Source organism: Onychostoma macrolepis, chromosome 17, assembly GCF_012432095.1.
Source record: "Onychostoma macrolepis isolate SWU-2019 chromosome 17, ASM1243209v1, whole genome shotgun sequence".
In the NCBI taxonomy this organism is placed as follows: Eukaryota; Metazoa; Chordata; class Actinopteri; order Cypriniformes; family Cyprinidae; genus Onychostoma; species Onychostoma macrolepis.
The window spans coordinates 4,219,272-4,241,141 of record NC_081171.1 but is presented as its reverse complement, the minus strand read 5'-3'; the positions used below and the strand labels follow the sequence as shown (position 1 = coordinate 4,241,141).

General features: G+C 37.1%; 1 protein-coding gene across 1 annotated transcript; it reads left to right on the top strand.

The window, feature by feature from the left end:
- The first annotated feature begins 10,579 nt into the window (after nucleotides 1-10,579).
- Nucleotides 10,580-21,857, top strand: LOC131523364 (NACHT, LRR and PYD domains-containing protein 3-like). The gene is made up of 8 exons (XM_058749704.1): nucleotides 10,580-10,663; nucleotides 14,937-15,098; nucleotides 16,221-18,170; nucleotides 18,856-19,026; nucleotides 19,439-19,612; nucleotides 20,022-20,183; nucleotides 20,986-21,032; nucleotides 21,110-21,857. The coding sequence occupies exons 1-8, from the start codon at nucleotides 10,617-10,619 to the stop codon at nucleotides 21,634-21,636; spliced, it is 3,240 nt and encodes a 1,079-aa protein (XP_058605687.1). The 5' UTR covers nucleotides 10,580-10,616; the 3' UTR covers nucleotides 21,637-21,857.
- The last annotated feature ends 13 nt before the right edge of the window (nucleotides 21,858-21,870 follow it).

Below are 21,870 nucleotides of genomic sequence, written 5' to 3'. Positions count from 1 at the left end.
TGCGATAAGAGCTCGCTCAAGTACTGAGGAGCTAAACCATTCAGGGCTTTATAAGTAATTAACAAGATTTTAAAATCCATACAATGTTTAATAGGGAGCCAGTGCAGTGTTGACAGAACCGGGCTAATGTGGTCATACTTCCTGGTTCTAGTAAGAACTCTAGCTGCTGCATTTTGGACCATCTGGAGTTTGTTTATTAAGCGTGCAGAACAACCACCCAATAAAGCATTACAATAATCTAACCTTGAGGTCATAAGTGCATGAATTAACATTTCTGCATTTGACTTTGAGAGCATAGGTCTCAATTTAGATGTATTTTTAAGATAAAAAAATGCAGTTTTACAAATGCTAGAAATGTGGCTGTCAAAGGAAAGATTGCTATCAAATAGCACACCTCGGTTCCTAACTGATGACGAAGAATTTACAGAGCAGCCATCAAGTGTTAGACAGTGTTCAAAGTTACTACATGTGGGGGTTTTAGGTCCGATAATTAACACCTGTTTTTTCAGAATTTAGCAGTAAGAAATTACTCGTCATCCAGTTTTTTATATAGACAATGCATTCCGTTAGTTTCTCAATTTGGTGTGTTTCGCCAGGCCACAAAGAAATATAGAGCTGAGTATCAGCAGCATAACAGTGAAAGCTAACACTGTGTTTCCTGATGATATTTCCTAAGGTTAACATGTAAAGCGCGAAAAGTAACGGCCCTAGTACTGAGTCTTGAGGTACTCCATACTGCACTTGTGATCGATATGATACCTCTTCATTCACTGCTACAAATTGATGGTGGTCAGATAAGTACGATTTGAACCATGCTAATGCACTTCCATTAATGCCAACAAAGTTTTCTGGTCTATTCAAAAGAATGTTGTGGTCGATTGTGTCGAACGCAGTGCTAAGATCCAGTAGCACTAATAGAGAGATACAACCACGATCAGATGATAAGAGCAGGTCATTTGTAACTCTAATGAGAGCAGTCTCAGTACTATGAAATGGTCTAAATCCTGACTGGAAATCCACACAGATACCATTTTCTCTAAGAAGGAATATAATTGTGAGGATACTACCTTTTCTAGTATCTTTGACAAAAAAGGGAGATTCGAGATCGGTCTGTAATTAACTCTTTGGGGTCAAGTTGTGGTTTTTTAATGAGAGGCTTAATAACAGCCAATTTGAAGGTTTTGGGGACATATCCTAATGACAATGATGAATTAATAATAGCAAAAGAGGATCTATGACTTCTGGAAGCAGCTCTTTTAGTAGTTTAGATGGAATAGGGTCTAACATACATGTTGCTGGTTTAGATGATTTAACAAGTTTATACAATTCTTCCTCTCCTAAAGTAGAGAATGAGTGAAATTGTTCCTCAGGGTATCTATAGTGCACTATCTGATGCGATACTGTAGCTGACAGCTGCATGGTTACAATTTTATCTCTAATAGTATTGATCTTGGAAGTAAAATAGTTCATAAAGTCATTACTGCTGTGTTGTTGGGAAACAACATGATCTCACAGAATTCCGTGTAATGTTCACGGACTTAATTAACCTCCGAATCTGTGGTGGCATCACGGAATCGCCGAAAATTCCGTGATTGGGTTCACAGAAAAAATTCCGTGATGGGCTCACAGAAGTGATACCAATGTAAGTCAGTGACAGGCATCAGCCATGCTCCACGCACGGAAACCCTTAGCATCAATATGCCGACGCGATACTGGGAAATTTATCGTCATCATTATTGTTCAGAACTGGGTAGGTTTAGGGTAGGGGTGGGGTCAGGTACTCCAGTGAAAGTATAACTGCATCGGAGTCACTCTTTTTACGTGGTCCGATGCAGCGCTGGTGTTGAACCAGTGAATCCGTGCATGGACCACGGCTGATGCCTTCTGTGAGCCCATCACGGAATTTTCGGCGATTCCGTGATGCCACCACAGATTCGGGGTTAATTAAGTCCGTAAACATTACACGGAATTCTGTGAGATCAGGTTGTGGGAAATGTCAACACCTGCTGATACTTTATTTTTTGTTAATTTAGCCACTGTATTGAATAAATACCTGGGGTTAAGTTTTGTCTTCCTGAGTCTCTGAGCACCACCTGGAGGAAGATTTAAGTTGAGTCCCAAATGGCATACTAGTTTTATTTATTTAACAAAATAAGTGCATCATCCGGGTATTTGAAATACATTATTTCTTGAAATTTTCAGTGTGAACACACTTACTCAAACTATTTATGCTATTTATGCACAAGTATGCAAATTAGCTTCTTGCTCAGGTTCTTAGCAACTGTTGTTCTCTTACTGTGGTAACTGATGGTCACATCAGACTGCTCACCATCTAAACACATTTCATTACAAATGCAAAAGGCTGCGAATCTCATATACTTCATGTGGAAGGCTAACCAAACTAATGTCAGATAATAATTTGTTACATTTTATATAGTGCTTTTCAAGGCACTCAAAGCACTTTACATTCAAGGGGGGAATCTCCGCAACCACCACCAGTGTGCAGCATCCACCTGGATGATGCGACGGCAGCCATAGTGCGCCAGAACGCCCACCACACACCAGCTTACTGGCGGAGAGGAGACAGAGTGATGAAGCCAATCAGCAGATATGGGGATTGTTAGGAGCCCATGATGGTCAGAGGCCAATGGGCAAATTTGGCCAGGATGCCAGGGTAACACCCCTACTCTTTTTCAAAGGACATCCTGGGATTTTTAATGACCACAGAGAGTCAGGACCTCAGTTTAACATCTCATCCAAAGGACTGTGCTTTTTACAGTATAGTTTCTCCATCACTATACTGGGGCATTAGGACCCACACAGACCACAAAGTGAGCACCCCTGCTGGCCTCACTAACACCTCTTCCAGCAGCAACCTAGTTTTTCCCAGGAGGTCTCCCATCCAGGTACTGACCAGGCTCAACCCTGCTTAGCTTCAGTGGGCAACCGGTCTTGGGCTACAAGGTGATATGGCTGCAGATGTTATTAATGTTATGTTAAAGTTATTAATATTCAATAAAATGGCTTTTTTTTCTCACAAAATGTTTTCTTCAACAATGTCAGATAAAAAAATGTGTTATTTTTGTTTTATTATAATGCAGACAAATATAGCATTGATATAAACTAATATTAAAATGTTTGAAAATAACACTTGTTCATGCCGCAAATAACGCAAAATGTTCATGTATCTGAATGAGTTTTCAAAAATATAGGCACAGCTAGTGTAGCACAGAGTTTTTTAATTTTTAAAATGAATTTCAAGAAAATAATACTTTTTCTTTAAAACTTTTTAGGAAAGATGTTTATATGTATATTTATGTTTTTCCCAAGTTTAATGTATATTTTATTCTATATAAAGTGTTATGTTAACTTTTCCTGTTTGACATTATTATTTTAGAAACCTTCATGTCTTCACAAAATATATCTGAAAAAAATATGTTTCCTATGTTTGTTTGTTTTTACATTCTAATTATCTTATGTTTCTCAGTATTTGTTCTGTGTGTGGTATGTGAGCTTTCACATGCAGTGATGATAAAGGAGGAGGTTCCTGCGCTCTTGTTGGAGGATGAAAACAGGAGGCTCGGTTTGTGCTCCAGCAGCTCAGGAGAGAGATGTGATGACACGCGCTGTGATTTCAGGCGAGAATGAGCTGATTAAATGAGTATTGATATGTGTATGTTTATTACTATTGTGGGATTACAAATTTATTTAAATGTTTAATTTAGATCCCTATGTAATAGTGTACAAACTGAAGAAGTTATATACATTGTATTTAGCATTTATGGTGAAGATGATGACATCAGATGAACGATTCAAGAGGTCCCTGCCAGTTCCTGTTCTCTTATTGTAAGTGAAATGAGCCAGACGACGGAGACTCTTGCCTTTTGTTTGTAATTGCTCTTGCTGCCCCTGCCCCCGTCTTTGGGCAGTTAGGCTGATTAGATTAGGAGTCGTTAAATGGGGCAGTATGCTATACCTGAATACTTCATTTGCATGTCTTAAGGTTGTCACCCAGGTGCTTGGGTTCCATTCCTAAGCACTGCCCCCTAAATGTATATAAACTACAATGTATCACTGCTTTAAGTTAGATTTTCGATGACTACAGCTACCGACAGCTTGTGTTCTCAATAAAAGAATCCTGCTGAAGATACAACCCGAAGTCTCCTGGTCTTCACTTCTGAGTTGCCTAAACTTTAGAAGACATAGGTTTACAACAGATGGTGCCGTGACCCGGATAGAGTTCCAGCTTCCTCACCTGAATCCAGTTTGAAAACTTCAAGCTCAAACAAAGATCTGCTTCCAGACTGCATCTTTTGGAAACCAGCGAAAACTTCAAGCTGAACAAAGATTTCCAGACTGAATTTTTCTCTCAACCAAGGTTGTGGTGAGTGCTGTCTCTAATCCAAAAGAACCTTTAAGACCAGTATAAATTTGTTTATCCTCTGCGCCGTCAGAGAAGAGTTAACAGACAGCTGTAGGGTTTGGTTAACTAAGTTTTCCTCTAAAAAAATGAACTTTTAGAGATGAAGTTACCCTCTGTCCAGGCAGGGAAGTTTAGCATCAAGTGCTAATATTGTTTTATCCTCTGTTCTGTGTAGGCAGGAAGATTGGCATTTACGTGCTAGTTATTTTGGTTTATCCTCTTTTCACAGAGAAGTTTAGCATTTCATGCTAATAATTTTGGTTTATCCTCTGTTCTTGTAGGCAGGGAAGTTAAGTGTGAAGTGTTGGTAATTTGGAAAGTTAACAATAGTTAAGCTGTGTTAACAAGTGTACCCTCTGTTGATCAGAGAAGTTTTAGTGTTTTTGATTGTGTGGTAACAAAGTTAACAATAGTTAAGCTGTGTTAACAAGTGTACCCTCTGTTGATCAGAGAAGTTTTAGTGTTTTTGATTGTGTGGTAACAAAGAAACTCACAAGATGGTTAGAAGGAATGCTAGGCTGATTCAAACAACAGAAAAGGATGGTCTTGCGACTCCATTGTGGTCAGATAGTGAATTCAAAACACTGTTAGGGGAACAAATGAACCTAATAATCACTGAGAAAGTTAGACAAGAACTAACGCAGAAATATGAGATCCATCCAGACAAGACTTGGTCTGTAGATGAGTGTAAAAGGTGTTAGGAGCATGTATTCGCAAGAACAATGTTAAAGGCATTATCTGCTGCCACAGAGAATTTGGTTTAGCGCTAGCTACACAACAATCTCAGCGTAACTCAGAGCTAGAGAAACAGAACAAAGAGCTCCGTGCTAGAGTATCCTATTTTACTAAGAAATTGAACCACAACAAAGCTTCAGCAAAACTGATGTGGAAGAAGTTAGTCAACCGAATGACAATTATCCTGACTTACAAGCTTTCTTTGAAAGAGATGTAATCATCCAATCAGTAATTGATGTGCCTGTAGATTCAGTGAAGGTATGTGGCGCTAAGAGACGATCTCAAGGAATTGAGGGAATTGAAAGTGTTGCTCCCAACTCTTCTGTTGTGCAAGTACAAACTGTTGCCAAAACACTAGGACCTAAAGATATAGAGAGACTGTCCCAGAGCTTACCCTCAGCACGCACAGATTTTTCTGAATTTAGAAGAGCATTGATCAACAAAATGCGTCTCACGACATGTCGTTAGCAGAAGTCACACAGCTGATGTCACAAATTCTAACTGAATCTGAATTCAACAGTTTTGAGTCTGCTGTTACTTCTGAACTACAACATGCCAGTAGAGACGATTTGAGAGAAGGTGTTTTGAAAATTCTAAAGAATATCATAGGACCCAAGATAGACTGGTCCAGAATCACTAACTGTGTGCAAAGGAAAGAAGAAACTGTGAGTGAATACACTGAAAGGTTTTGTCAGTCAGCTGTAACTTACAGTGGAATAGTGGATGATCCTGAAAGTGTGCTTGATGACAAAGGACCACTAGTTCGAACATGGTTTGATGGCCTTTTATCAGAGTACAGATCAGCTTTGCCGTTCTTAGACCTAACATGGTCCACTGGAAGCTTGCAAAACAGCTTAGCTACTTGGGAAAGAGACTCTGATGTTAAAGCCAGAGTAAAGATTGCAGCAGCGTCCTTTAAGGTCAACACAGAGAACCGACAGAAACGTAAGTGTCCTAAGAAGGAGGGCAGTTGTTATTACTGTGGTAAACCTGGACACTGGATGAAAGAGTGTAGGAAAAGCAAAAGACATTAGGAGAAATTAACAGCTTTACTCAGCTTCTACTCAGTCTACTTGGTACTCTGAAGCAGCCCCTCCCGCTTCACCGAACTGTTGGAGCAGTTTGCTCAGGTGTTAACTGTTAGGGCTGTGAGTGCTTAATTCCCCAGTAATGTACAACAAAGCTGAAAGATTCTTTGTAAATAAAACTACAGGAAGGTTACTGTCACTTCCTTCCACTGAGAGAATGCTAGTTAAGTACACTCACAGCCTTCAAAGCTATACTACAGCACACCACAGTCACTCACCTATCCTCTTTGGGTTATGATGTTTGTTATGACTGATGTTCCATTAGAGGATGGAGATGTCACACACTAAAGTTTGCACACCACCTACAGGGATAGGATAGGACACATGGACCAGTGAGGAACCCAGGGAAGAACCGGATGCAACAGGCTTCGGGGGCCAACCCTGTGGTGAACACACCCTCATAGGCCTTTCCCCATCCACTAGTCCACCCTCACCTCACTGTTCTTTAGGTGTCTCGTGAATTAAGAAATAGGGAAAGAAGGAACAACAATAGCAGACTCAGATTGAACAGAGGATACAACCCTAATGTTTGCAGTCTTTAGAACAAATACTGCTCTGTCTTTTTGTTTTCTTTCTTCCTCTGTGCAGATACCACTTGATGGCTGTTCCAAGACCCATGCGCACCGAACTCCTCACCTGCGTATGAAGCCACAACCTCTAAAAGACAACGAGACCCACTGCCGAGCCAACTGTCACGAAAGACAGAACAAAGAAAAAAAATACACAACGCAGAGAATCACATACGGGAACTTCAGTCATCATCAACATGAACAAGATTGTCGTATTATTAACCATCATGGACATCACGCTAAGTGTAGACCCCAGAAACAATATATTCTTAGAGCTGATGAATATGTCAAGAAATGCCTTGTTTGCTGGAAAGAACGTTTGCATGCCACACGCACCTTCAGTAGGAGCAGGAATCCCATGGGTGGCACACCCTATCTCCAAATGTGATACGTGTACCTTATTCGATCATCATACCAGTGGATTATACAACAAGGATACATGTCACAACGTAACGATTCCTCCAGCTTCTACGTGTTGCATTCCTGGACTACCATCCTGCAACCTAACTTCAGCTACTCCCATCATGACAGATCTACTCATGCCAAGGATGTTCTATTGGTGCATGGAAAATTATGCTCCAGCATCGACTACACTGGGTGAAATTCCTCGTGAACGTTGCAGCTTTGTGATTAAAAGAAGAACCGAATTCAATGTGTACGTTACTACATCAGTTACGAAAGAGGAGAATGACTTAAAAGACTGTCTCTACGGGAACCCATCCCTACCGAAACTTTTTGCCATAAATCAGTTGTGCATGATTCCTCCACCGACTGGCACTTTATGGTTATGTGGAACTTCTGTCTACAGCATCCTACCCAGCCAATTCAACGGCAGGTGCACCCTGGTTTATGTTCTACCAGCTATCAGAGAAAATACACACTCCACCTCAAATTCTCCACATCTACAAAATTCAGCTTCTACCAACAAAGATGGCTGCATTCCAGGACTCACTTGTGTACAAACGTGGTGGTCAAGAACTCTTGGAGCATTAATCCCAGCGTATGGCGTCATGCAGGCTCTCGATCAAGTCAGAAGCCTGTCGGATTCTGTACAGAAATTAGCCAATGATACGGTTTTGGCCCTGGGCAATATCACGGACACTCTCGCTTCACACAAGATGATGATCTTACAGAACAGAGTGGCCTTGGATTACATTCTTGCAACACAAGGGGGAGCCTGTACCATTATCGGCCCTGAATGCTGCACCGGTTTAATGGATCCAACCAAGAACTTGAACAATATCCAACAAGACATCCTTGATCTTTCAGTAAAATTACACCAGATGACTGAAGATAATTCTTCATGGTTCGGAAACTTGTTAGGTAAACCCTGGCTGTGGATCAAGGACATAGCAATTCTGCTGTTGTTTCTCATACTGGTGTACTATCTATGCATCCACAGTATCAAGTGTTTCGTTCAGCAATGACTTCCGCCTCTCACGAGGAAATGACAGTTCCAACCAGAAAAGATTATTACCCGTAAGAACTTCACGGACCATAATTGTATGTTTTGTTTCTGTGTCAGCATGCAGTTCGTCCCTACAGACAATCAACACAGAACAAGTGCTATGTGCCTGTAACGATCACAAGTTACAAGAATAAACTTTTAAGTGTCTAAATTTGTATTTTGTGAGAGTTATTAGAACTCTCAAAGGGGGAATTGTGGGATTACAAATTTATTTAAATGTTTAATTTAGATCCCTATGTAATAGTGTACAAACTGAAGAAGTTATATACATTGTATTTAGCATTTATGGTGAAGATGATGACATCAGATGAACGATTCAAGAGGTCCCTGCCAGTTCCTGTTCTCTTATTGTAAGTGAAATGAGCCAGACGACGGAGACTCTTGCCTTTTGTTTGTAATTGCTCTTGCTGCCCCTGCCCCCGTCTTTGGGCAGTTAGGCTGATTAGATTAGGAGTCGTTAAATGGGGCAGTATGCTATACCTGAATTTGCATGTCTTAAGGTTGTCACCCAGGTGCTTGGGTTCCATTCCTAAGCACTGCCCCCTAAATGTATATAAACTACAATGTATCACTGCTTTAAGTTAGATTTTCGATGACTACAGCTACCGACAGCTTGTGTTCTCAATAAAAGAATCCTGCTGAAGATACAACCCGAAGTCTCCTGGTCTTCACTTCTGAGTTGCCTAAACTTTAGAAGACATAGGTTTACAACACTATTATATTCATTGTATCTCTTTACCCAAATACCATTACGTATTGTCTATTTTAATACTTAAAGTAGCCTACCATAAATGTTTTGTAAATACTGTAAATGCCTGACAATCATGCCAATAAAGCTTTGACTTTATGACTGCATTGCTTAGTTACTCTGTTATAAGGATAAATGAGCATCTATTTTCACTTACAAATAAAACAAAGGACATAAATGAAAAACTCTCTGATAAACACAGATCCACTCCTCATTGAAACACCACTAATTACATTTATAATTATACTCACTAATTTAACCTAATGACTAGCTAAAATAATAAATGTTAAATTCCTATTAAGTGAAATTCCTGTAAATGTGCCTACAGAAATATAGACTCGTATGAAATTAAATATTTATTAGCATGACTGTTGGGAATTACAGTATTTACTAGGGCTGATAAGTGATTTAAATTTCTAATCTAATTAATTACATAATGTACCAATTAATCTAATCAACTGCACATCAGTTATAGCTGAGAAATTATCCCCCAAAAGATCATTGACACATTATCAGTTATTGTGTGAGTGTCAGATGAGAAGGGCATTGAAGTAGTTTTAAAAATAAATGTTTAGAATCAGAATTGCACAAGTAATGATAATTATTATTATTGTTTATTAAGAATATTTCATATGAAATTATTTATTAAAAAAAAAAAAAAAAGAAAGAAATGATACTCTCAGTATGAAACTAAAACCACCCGTAAGTGGCAGCAAGAGTGTCTTAAAGGGATAGTTCACCCATATTAAATATTTTTTAGGGGCAAACTCGTGGCCAGGAGAAAAAGATGCCAGTATTTTATTTCCCTCAAAATACAATCTTTCATTAGTAACCAAACTGTGTGTGAACGTAACAGTATTTATCACTCTAAAACTATTCTGCTGCGGTGTGAATATACAGTACACTGAAACCAAACCTGCAAAAGCATCTGGCAGCGATGAAGACTTTATCAGTTTTTATCAGGGTCAGCATGTGCTGTGTGTGTAGCTGAGGCCAGCTGGTGAGAGCAGGTAAACATCTCTCCTCTAGGCTCAAGGGGTGCACTGGTGAGTGGCGACTACTTCTAGATGCTGTGGTATTTGGCGTCCTTGTTGGCATGCCTGCTTCCCATGGCGAAGACAGCAGTTCAAATTCCGCTTGGAGTGGTTTGAGCAGGGCCAGTTACACTTATGTCATGACTGCTTCTATACTGCAGGTAAAGACATATTCCTTTCAAAACACTAACAGTATTTACACGAAAGTGCAAAAAAGTAACATGATCAATTTGAGGGAGGAAAAAATATTGTTCTTGTATTTTTTGCAGTTAGATGAACATAGTTGACACACTAACAGTTCAAAATAGTATATGCTTTAACTTCAATATTTTTTTGCATGTCATGATGTCACAAGTCTGGGCAGACGTGGACATATGCAGAAAAAAACAACAACAATGCTTTTTCCTTTTTCCTTCTCTTTTTCTTATGAAAATAGAAACGGGTTCAGCTAGTTTATGACACAAGTGAAACTATCGACTCAGGCTTATTTTAATTAAAGGCAGAGCGTGAACATCCTCAGAAGAGAACAGCTGTTTGAAGAGACAGGATTTATGAACTGGATGAAGTTTGTTTCATGTTCTTTATTGCTGAGACAGAGGTAGGTTTGAACTGACAAATATTTGGGATCATTCTCATGGATCGTTATTAAACTGCATGTATAAATACTTTTCATAATCTATTGTAAAATCAGTCTTGAGAGACTCTTTATTCTCTGTAATAAAAAATATAATGGAAACTGAATTATCCTGTAAAAATGTGTTTGAATCGAGGTAAAAATCAAATTCATATTCCAGAAATGTGATCAGTGATTTTTCAGAAAGGAAATCAAAACATCAGAAAATCACCTGTTAAGAATCAGGGTCGAATTTACAAAACATTTTTAAGAAAAAATTCTTACCTGGTATATTCTTTTTTTTTTTTCTGACTTAAAAACCTAAAAAATATTTTGCGTTCTTTCAAATATTAAGCATTACAATCAGAGGCGTATAGTCACAATGTACCAATGCTTTGTTTATGCATTTTTGTGTGTAGTTTTTAGATATTTCTAATTTACTCTAGTATAAATATTGTTGACTTTTATTTATTTACCTACAAACCAATTTGTTTATTTTTGGGACAGGGAGTGTAGTAATTAAGGAAATTAGTTGTATGAAGAAAAACAGTTAAAAAACAGCAATTTATTGTAAATGAATCAGTTTGCGATTTTTTTTTTTTTTTTTTAATTTTGAAACATGCGCATGTTCACTCTTAATTGTATGCTGAAAAGAATATATAGATAAATAAGCAAATTTTAATTGTTAAGTACAGTGTGCTTATTGTATTCATGTTGCATTGCAAAACATTTTTGCAGCTGTTGAGGTGGGATACAGGTAAAGTTAAAGATATGTTTGGTTGTATATGGTTAGGTTTAAGGGTGGGTTAAGGTGTAGGGTCAACTGTGCAATTACAGATGTAACGATAGAAATTAACTACAGAGCAGATGTAATACATGCAGGCATTTTAAAATATTATTATTACAATGTAACAATTTACATTATTTATACAATATTTGTACATTTGATACTTTTAAAACTGATTTAAAATCAGTTACTTCAACATATTTTTCTACTACTTGAGTCAGTTTACATAAAGGTATCATTACTTTTATATAGGTATAATGTTTGGATATTTTATATAACACTGAATATACCATAACAATAGCAACAACTTTTACATATTACTACTAGGCAGTGGCGTGCAGTGTTATAAGTAAGGAGGCAAAATTCTCACTATTTTTATCAAATGTATATTCATGTTCTTGTTACACTTTGCATAAACATTACTTACACTATGAAAGAAAAAAATCAACAACCGATACAATACTATTTTGTTTTTATGACTACATTTACATGTGCATCAATAATGATATATATATATTTATTTTTTTTACAATAATCAGAGTAAGGATTTAATGTCTGCATGAACTCTTCACTCTTGTTTACCTGCAATTTTCAATATTCTGATTATTCGCTAATAAGTGTGGTTATTTTCTGTCTTCATAAACCCCAGTCTACACCACAAATGATGATTTCGCATACAGAAGCTGTGTTACTGGCAACTGTTCTCAAAAGCAAAACACATTTCAATGGACGTATTAGATTTGCTGCTGCAATGTACATAGCAATGCCACTGTACCACTTTATTAGCTTAGTAGTAGTCCAAGAATATAAAACACATTTTTACAGGATAGTTAAGTTTCCTTCAGTTGTTTTTTTTTTTTCAGTTGTGTGATTCCAAGATTACAAATTATGAATCGGAATTATTTGTATCAGTTCTATTTCCTAATATAGTTCATGTGCTTTCTTTTGCAAAATGTGGTCAGTCTGCTGAAACAATTTCATAACGCAAATGTTTTCTCAAGAACAATCCAACAATCAACAATCAACAGGTAAACCAGTTTTCTGCTTTTCTGCATATGTCACACACACAAGGATGGAAATTGTAGTTCAGGAATCAGGATCACAAAAACATTCCTCTACAAACTATATCTAATGATCTCGCTTTATTTCTTATAAATGCGCATTTATATCTCACCATTGTTGTTTCACGTATTTGTAAGCATATATCTCGTATATCTGAACATTGTAAATTATAAGAAGCTAGTTGTGAGGAAAATAGTGCCATGGTGAGTTAATTGATAATGTATCAGCCATAAATAATTCTTACTGGTCATGAAATTGTATTTTGCATTTTATTTTAAGAAAGTTTTAAAATAAATATTTTGATTCAAATAGTTTTGTCCTTATGACAATGGTCACTGTACATGTTACTTGAAAGGCGGCTGACTTGTCAAATGCTGACAGATACATGGGCATTTCAGTGCTGCGATCAACGTCCAGAAACATAGCAAGGAGATTGGTAAAATAATCCATGTGACAATTCAACCGTAATTTTACGAAGCTACGAGAATACTTTTTCTATACAAACAAAACAAAAATAACGACTTTATTCAACAATTCATCTTGTCTGTGTCACCGTAGCGACAAGAAGAATTGTCTTGTAGCACAATTTTGTGCTACAAGATGACGCGTAGCACAAAATTGTTGTGGAGAGTATCCACTTAACGCAAACAGCGTACGCTGTTCTGTGTCAGCCGCACCACATGGATACATTTTCTATGCTTTGAATTGAACGAAAACAGCATATCCGCGTGACGCAGCTGACACAGAACAGCGTACGCTGTTTGCTCTCAGTGGATACTCTCCAAAATTGTGCTACATTGGGGAGACTAATTGTTGAATAAAGTCATTATTTTTGTTTTGTTTGCATTCTAAAATTCGTAACTTCGTAAAATTACGGTTGAACCCCTGATGCCACATGGATTATTTTACCAATCTCCTTGCTATGTTTGTGAATGTTGATCATGTTCATTACATTGCTGTCTATGGGAGGGTCAGACAGCCATCAGAATGCATCAAAAAATATCTTAATTTGTGTTCCGAAGATGAACAGAGGTCTTACGGGTTTGGAACGACATGAGGGTGAGTAATTAATTACAACATTTTCATTTTGGGGTGGAGTAATCCTTTAAAGACTAAAAGACTAAAATATACTTTATCTAAAAAAGAGCGGTAATTGTAACAATTACTATGTTCAAATGAGTAATTGTGTGTGTTCTTTCTGTTGACAGTTAACATTTAGTCTTTGTTTTTTTTTATTTAAATATGTAATTTAAAAATATGATAAAATTTAATTTAATTTAAAAATATAAAAATTAAATAAAACACAGTCTTTAGCAACACTTGCAATGCAATCAGATGGTACCAAAGGCAAAAAAGAGATATTCTTGAAATATTTGAGAACTACTTAAGAATTTTTCAAGAATTGCACTTCAAATTCTTACATTCTTCTTAGAATTTTTTTCTTTAGATAATTCTTATCTGCTTTCTTAAGAAGATTTTCATTAATCAGTTCAGTTCACCTCTTTCCTATGAATACAGAAGCTAATTCAGTCAGTTTTTGACACAAGTAAACCAATTTCTGAAGACAGACTGCATTTTGTGAAATTAAGAATTTGAATACACCACAATCTTAAGATCTAATGTTTCTTACAAAGATCTCTATTTTTGTGAGAGTGTGGTGCAGTGGTACTCCTCAACTACCACTAAACTTTGGAAATTGTGACTTCATTCATCACAGTTGTGACTTTATATCAAGGTATGTAACCAAAAATAAGGAAAGACAAACACATCAAAAGTAGAATGAAAATGTGCTGCTCACATTAACAGTCTCTATGGTCTCAAATACATCAAACAACAATGGTGAGATATAAAAGTTCAATTATGAGAAATAAAGTGTAATTGTGATATATATTTGGAATGTTTGTGGTCCTGAACTATAATTTCCGTCATTGTGTGTGTGAGACATAGGCAGAAAGGGAGAAAAAATTTACCTGTACATTGTTGGTAAATAACCAACATTGTTTTTCTACTCCCATATTTCTTAAGAAAGCAGAAACTGGTTCAGTCAAGTTTATAATGCAAGTGAAATGGTTTCAAGTGACTGACCACATATTTTGGAAAGGAAGCACAGTAACTAGATCAGGAGAGAAAACTGATTAAAAAATGATTATCTGCCTTTGCAGTCACACAGAAATAAATTGAAAGCAGATTAACTATCCTGTAAAAATGTGAATATCAGTTTTGTGTTCATATATATGTATATATATAGAGAAAGAGAGAGAGAGAGAAAGAGAAAGAAAGAGATAGATATAAAATAATTTATCTGAATGTGATCAGTGGTTTGTCAGAAATTAAATGAGGTAGTATAATCTGTGTATCTTCTTGTCAATCCATAACTTCTTAAGTAAATTCAGTTGTATATTTCGAAAGCATTGCCTGTAAAATGAGTCTCTGTGAGAAGAGAGAGGAGGAGAAAGATGTTCACACACATAAAGCAGCATCTCCAGAACCCAGCTGTGTGTCAGTGAAGAGTGACGAGTCCATAGAAAAAAACCCTGATCTCAGTGATGGAGCAGTGACCGCAGACTCTGAGTGAGTATAAATGGGATGAAACATGATAAAAAGGAATGTTGACTACAGACATTTTTTATACAAAATATGAAGTCTGCACATTTCCCTCTAGCTAGGTTTTTCATTTGAATTTTGATTAATGCAAAGATTTATTGAAGAATCTAAAATAGTCTGCGCAAAGAAATAAACATTTATATATTATTTTTAGACAGCTAGTGGGACGCTGTCTGAACTGCACTGTAAAAAAAAAAAAAAAAGTTGACCTAACACAAAAAAATAAGGCAACTATCACAATCAACTTTTTAAGTTAACTTCTCTAGCAACCGACAACTTAAAAACTTTAGTTCATCTAATGAATAAAAGTCAGTCTACTGAGTGTTAAAAGATCTTTTAGAGCAACCAAAGATGTTTTAGCATTTAGCAATGCTAATCTTTTTTAACAATCCTCTTTCTTTTAGATTTATGTTTATTTTCAAAGCCTTCTACATAATATGGGCAGTATTTGCCTCTTAAAACTTAAGGCAAACATTTATGCTAATAGACAAATGTATTAAACGAGTTGCAATGAGATGCACATATACAGTACCTCAGCAAACGATTCTCAACCATGGTGAGGATCAACAAATTTTAAATCAGTAAAAGAATTTACTCTGATCCACATGACAGCTAACTGACAGCGACAACAGCAGCAGCAGCATAAATTAAGCCAGTAAAATTTAAAACTGATAATATTTTAATAATAATTAACATAAAACGTTTTCAAGCTGCAATGCATGCAAGGAACTTGTGCAATATTGTTCAATGTAAAATTGTTTGTTCAGATGACTCAATTTGAAAAGTTGGGAGAACATTTGGATATGTTGTGAACAAATACTTGAGTATCTAAGTAAGGTAAACAAAACAACTTTTGCTAGCGACGTGTTTTTTTTTGTACAGTTCACATAAAAAATTAAACTGACTTCTCCTACAAAAAATTCTTTGTTCAGGCTACTTTTTTACATTGGTTAGTAGAACTTTTCGAAAGTTGGATTTTTTAGTACTTCTGTGTGAAAGTGGTGTAATTTCAAACTAGAACGCAGAGTTTTATGTGCTGGAACATTTGAGTGACCTTCTTTATTTTAATGCAGTTTTCTGTTTATACAGAGTGAAGAGTGATGATGTGTTTAGCGCAATGATGTTCTACTTGACACGCTTTGTCTCCTACTGTCGGAACTTTCTGGGGTGGCAAGACATAGAATTTCTGCAGACACAAACACTGCTGAAGGAGACTGCAGACTTGCAGCACAATTCTCACCAACCAGTAGATGATGTCCTACAGAGAGTGAGAGATCAACACAAAACCAACATAAAGAACAAGTATGAGAGATTATTTGAGGGAATCAAACTAGAAGAAAATCAAACCTTCCTGAAATGTATCTACACACAGTTCTACATCACAGAGGGAGAGGGTGAAGGGGTGAATGAAGACCATGAGGTTTTACAGATGGAGAAAACACCCAGAACACAAGATACTTCAGTCTGCTGCAATGACATTTTTATACCGATGCATGATCAAGGATGTGAGAAAAAAGACAAAATAAAAACTGTTCTTACTAAAGGCATTGCTGGAATTGGAAAAACCGTCTCTGTGCAGAAATTAATTCTGGACTGGACCGAGGGAAAAGCCAATCAGGATGTAGATTTCATGTTTGTGCTTCCATTTCGAGAGCTGAACTTGATTGAAGATCACCAGTACAGTCTTCACAGACTTCTGCTGGACTTTCATCCTGAACTTCAAGATCTGGACTCAGAGATTTATGAGGAGTGTAAAGTTGTGTTCATCTTTGATGGTCTGGATGAAAGCAGAATTACACTGATGTTTTCAGACATTGAGGAAGTTTGTGATGTGAATGAGTCTTCATCAGTGGGTGTGTTGATGTCAAACCTCATCAGAGGAGAGCTGCTTCCTTCTGCTCTCATCTGGATCACCTCCAGACCAGCAGCAGCCAATCAGATCCCCTCAAAATACATCAACCGTGTGACAGAAATTCAGGGATTCAATGAGCCTCAGAAGGAGGAATATTTCAGGAAGAGAATCAGTGATGAGCATCAAGCCAGCAGAATCATCTCACACATTAGAAGATCAAGAAGCCTCCACATCATGTGTCACATTCCTGTCTTCTGCTGGATCTCAGCCACTGTGCTTCAAAACCTCCTGAAACAAGATGAGAGTGCAGAAATCCCTCAAACTCTGACTGAAATGTACATCCACTTCCTACTGACTCAGATCAACATGAGGAATCAGAAGTATGATGATAGAGATCCTGATAAAGTCCTGCAGTTTAACAGAAGAGTGATTGTGAAAATTGCTGAACTGGCTTTTAATCAGCTGATGAAGGGCAATGTGATGTTCTATGAGGAGGACCTGATTGAGAGTGACATAAACATCACTGACGCCTCAGTGTATTCTGGAATCTTTAAAGAGGAATCTGTGATTCATCAGAAGAAAGTTTATAGCTTTATACATCTGAGCTTTCAACAGTTTCTAGCTGCATTTTTTGTGTTTTATTCAAATGTTGTCAAAAATAGGGAATCACTGCAATTGTTCATAGATAGATGTGACTGGAACATCTGGCAATGCCGTCTTCTGTATGAGATACTAAAAGCAGCAGTTGATAAATCCTTACAGAGTGAAAATGGACACCTGGATCTTTTCTTGTGGTTCCTGTTGGGTGTCTCACTGGAGTCCAATCAGAGACTGTTAGGGGATCTACTGACACACACTGTGAATAACTTGGAAACAATCAAGAGAATCACACAGTACATTAAAGACAAAATCAAGGGTGATGAACATCTCTCAGCTGACAGATGCACCAATCTGTTCCTCTGTCTGCTGGAAATGAAGGATCAGACTCTGTACAGTGAGATTCAGGAGTCTGTGAAATCAGAGAATCACTCAGGAAAGAAACTCTCTTCGTCTCACTGCTCAACTATAGCCTACATGATTCAGATATCAGAGGAGGTGCTGGATGAGTTTGATCTGAAGAAATACAACACATCAGATGAGGGTAAAAGGAGACTGATACCAGCTGTGGTGAACTGCAGAAAAGCTCTGTGAGTGTTAATTGATGTGATTGTGTGCGTTCATATGCGTTCATGTGTTAAAGGGATAGTTCAACCAAAAATGAAAATTCTGTCATTAATTACTTACCCTCGTGTTGTTCCAAACCCATAAGACCTTTGTTCATCTTCGGAACACAAATTAAGTTATTTTTGATTAAATCTGAGAGATTTCTGACCCTCCATAGACAGCAAGGTTCCTACCACGTTCAAAACCCAGAAAGGTACCAAGAACATTGACAAAATAGTCCATGCGACATCAGTGATTCAACCATGATTTTATGAAGCTGTGAGAATGCTTTTTGTGTGCATAAAAACAAAAATAACAACTTTATTCAACTATCCCTTTAATATATTCACCCTTATGAATTACATCCTTCACAAAACCAACCATATCAGATAAAACATATTTTGCCACTTTTTGGACAGGTTAAGTCTGAGTTCTAAAAGTCACAATTTATTTCAGTTTGTACATCAAACTCTGCAGCAACTACAACAGCAACAGCCCAATAAAGTAAATCAAAATACAAGCCATTGTAGAAGCATAAAAAAAGCCTCTGCATTATTATTTTCCCCCATGTTGTCTTGTCATCTTAACATGACAGTAATAGTTTTGATCTGTTTACTTAATTCTCTCTCCCATTTATTAAACCATATTTCATTGTGTGTTTCATTATAGACTTGCTGATTGTAATCTCACTGTTCAGTGCTGTGAAAGTTTGTCTGCATCTTTACAATCAGCAAAGTCACTGAGAGAGCTGGACCTGAGTAACAATGATCTGCGTGATTTAGGAGTAAAGCTGCTATCTGATGGACTGAAGAGTTCACGCTGTAAGCTCAACATACTGAGGTTCGGGGTTTCTTTTTCAAATCGAATAGTTTGAAATGAAGTAGTGCAGCAGAATACCCATTTACACTTTTTGGAGTTTGGTTGACAGTTAAGAAAAAAATTACCAGTCCAGATACAAGTTTTTGGTCAAACGCCCTGATAAGGTGAATATAAATTGATGCAGCAGTGTAACACAACTCCTGTAGTCTAAATAAAAATAATTTGTAATTGTCTTGATTTTGCCTGTTATCTTTTTCACTCTTGAACATTTTAAAGAATAAATTGTGTTATTTTGGGGAAAGCCAAGGTGAGGACCTTCTTTTAATAAGGATGGTTGCCAGCAGAACCACCATAGGATCTTTCATACCAAGTCATTTTTTTAAACACTTTTCATGAGTTTAAGTGTACAGTATTTGTACTCTCATCTGTTTAGATTGACAAGCTGTAAACTCACTGGTTGGTGCTGTAAAAGTTTGTCTTCATATCTACAATCATCAAACTCCTCACTGAGAGAGCTGGACCTGAGTAACAATGACCTGCAGGATTCAGGAGTGAAGCTGCTTTCTGGTGGACTGGAGAGTTCACACTGTCAACTCAACATACTGAGGTAAGAAAAACAGATAAAGGTTAATTTAGTAGTAAAATTAAGGATGTCCTATGCACTGGTCCTGATCTCCTGGTTCTTTGTCATATATCAGCAAAACCCAGTGTGTCTGAAGACTTTGGATTTGGATTTGCTCCAGTCTATTACTTTTGAAAATTAGTGACTAAATCACTCCTGAATTAAACAATGCCTGAGACTTGGTGTTACAAGCACTTCGTTTGTTGGATTGCCTCTTCAAGATGAATCGCTTTATGTATTCCCCAAATTGTAAGTCGCTTTGGATAAAAGCGTCTGCAAAATGACTAAATGTAAATGTAGTGAAACACTGAGCCCAGAGTTAAACCAGATTTGCATGTTTTGGTCTTGTACCTGATCAGCTGTGACGTTATCTTGAATGTTTATTTGTTAATAGATTATCTCGCTGCATGGTGACAGAGGAAGGCTGTTGTTTTCTGGCTTCAGCTCTGAGTTCAAACCCCTCACACCTGAGAGAGCTGGATCTGAGCTACAATCACCCAGGACAATCATTAGTCAAGCTGGTCTCTGATCCAAAATACAGACTGGAGAAACTCAAGTAAGTTCAATGCTTACAATCATCCTGTCATGTGTATTAAAATGTGTGCAGTAAACTAAAACGGTCACTAAAACTGTTATGGTTGATAGTTAATAGATTTTGTGACTCCATTTGAAAGACAGATTAAAACAGGGTTAACTGTAGCCTCAAAATAAAATCTCATTGTTGACAGATACATGAAGCAAAAACAGATATAAGATTCAGGCTCAGAGTTCACTGTATAAATGTGAAGAAATTTAGTTTTGACCTCATGATGGTGAATGATTCAAACCAGCAGTACTGCAGTTAGAAGATGAATATCAGTAATTTATTAAAACACTTGCACAAATGAAAGAATATAGGCAAACAATGATCAGTGAATGTAAAGGTGTGTCTGTATGTCAAAGCTTGAGGATCCAGTAATAGAGGCTGTGGATTAGGAACTACAGTACTTTCACATGATGGAGGACAAACAGAGGATCTCCAAGGGTCTTGATCAGGAAAGATACTGGTCTGAATTTAGAAATATTGTTCAGCTAAAAATTTGAATTCTGTCCTAATTTACTCATCTTCAGGTATATAAAAAGGTGTATGATTTCATATACTGTGGTATTTTTTATTAGTGTTGCAAAGTTATGCTCAGTTGAACTAACTGAAAACTGTATGATGGATGACAATAAATGTCATCTATATACAGGCAACTGTATGTTTACAGAACCTGAAGCATCTCCCTCTTAATTATAATAGATCATGTAAAATATTAGCATGAACAATGATCTGTATTCTCTAATATGGCAACTATCATAATCTTTTCTTGTTATAGTGTGGATCGTGGAGGAGCGTTCAGGATTACAGAAGGACCACAAAAATGTAGGACACACACACAAACCTTAACAGTTGTTGTTTTGTTGTTATACAGATGTTATAATTTCTCTTCTTGTGTTCAGATGCATGTGATCTCACACTGGATTTAAACACAGTAAACACTCTTCTCACTCTGTCTGAGAGCAACAGAAAGGTGACGCGTGTGAGAGTGAACCACCTGTATCCTGATCATCCAGAGAGATTTGATGAATGGTGTCAGGTTCTGTGTAGAGAGAGTCTGTCTGGTCGTTGTTACTGGGAGACTGAATGGAGTGAGAGGGCTGATATATCAGTGACATATAAAGGAATCAGTAGGAAAGGATGGAGTACTGACAGTTTGTTTGGATACAATGAAAAATCTTGGAGTCTGAACTGTTTTGATAACAAATTCATTGTGAGACACAATGAGAAAAGAAAAGTCATACCTGTCCCTTCACGACGCTCTAAGAGAATAGGAGTGTATCTGGACTGGTCAGCCGGTCATCTGTCCTTCTACAGCGTCTCTGACACACACACACTCACACACTTACACACATTCGACACCACATTCACTGAACCCCTCTATGCTGGATTTGGGGTTTATCCTGATAAGTCAGTGTCTCTGTGTTAGTTTTAACAGCTTATTGTGAGAAACAAGTGAGAGACACACAGTTGAGAGAACACACTCACACTCAAATGATCTCTTTTACTCGCACAGATTTCTCCTGTCATAAATATTAATCGAACCACTGTTATGCAATGTACACTTCTAAGGCTATTCAAAATTAAACAAAATCATTGAAACACTGGCTAATATTCTGCTAAAATCCCTTTAGTGTGGATGTAGCATTAAAAAATAAGCAAA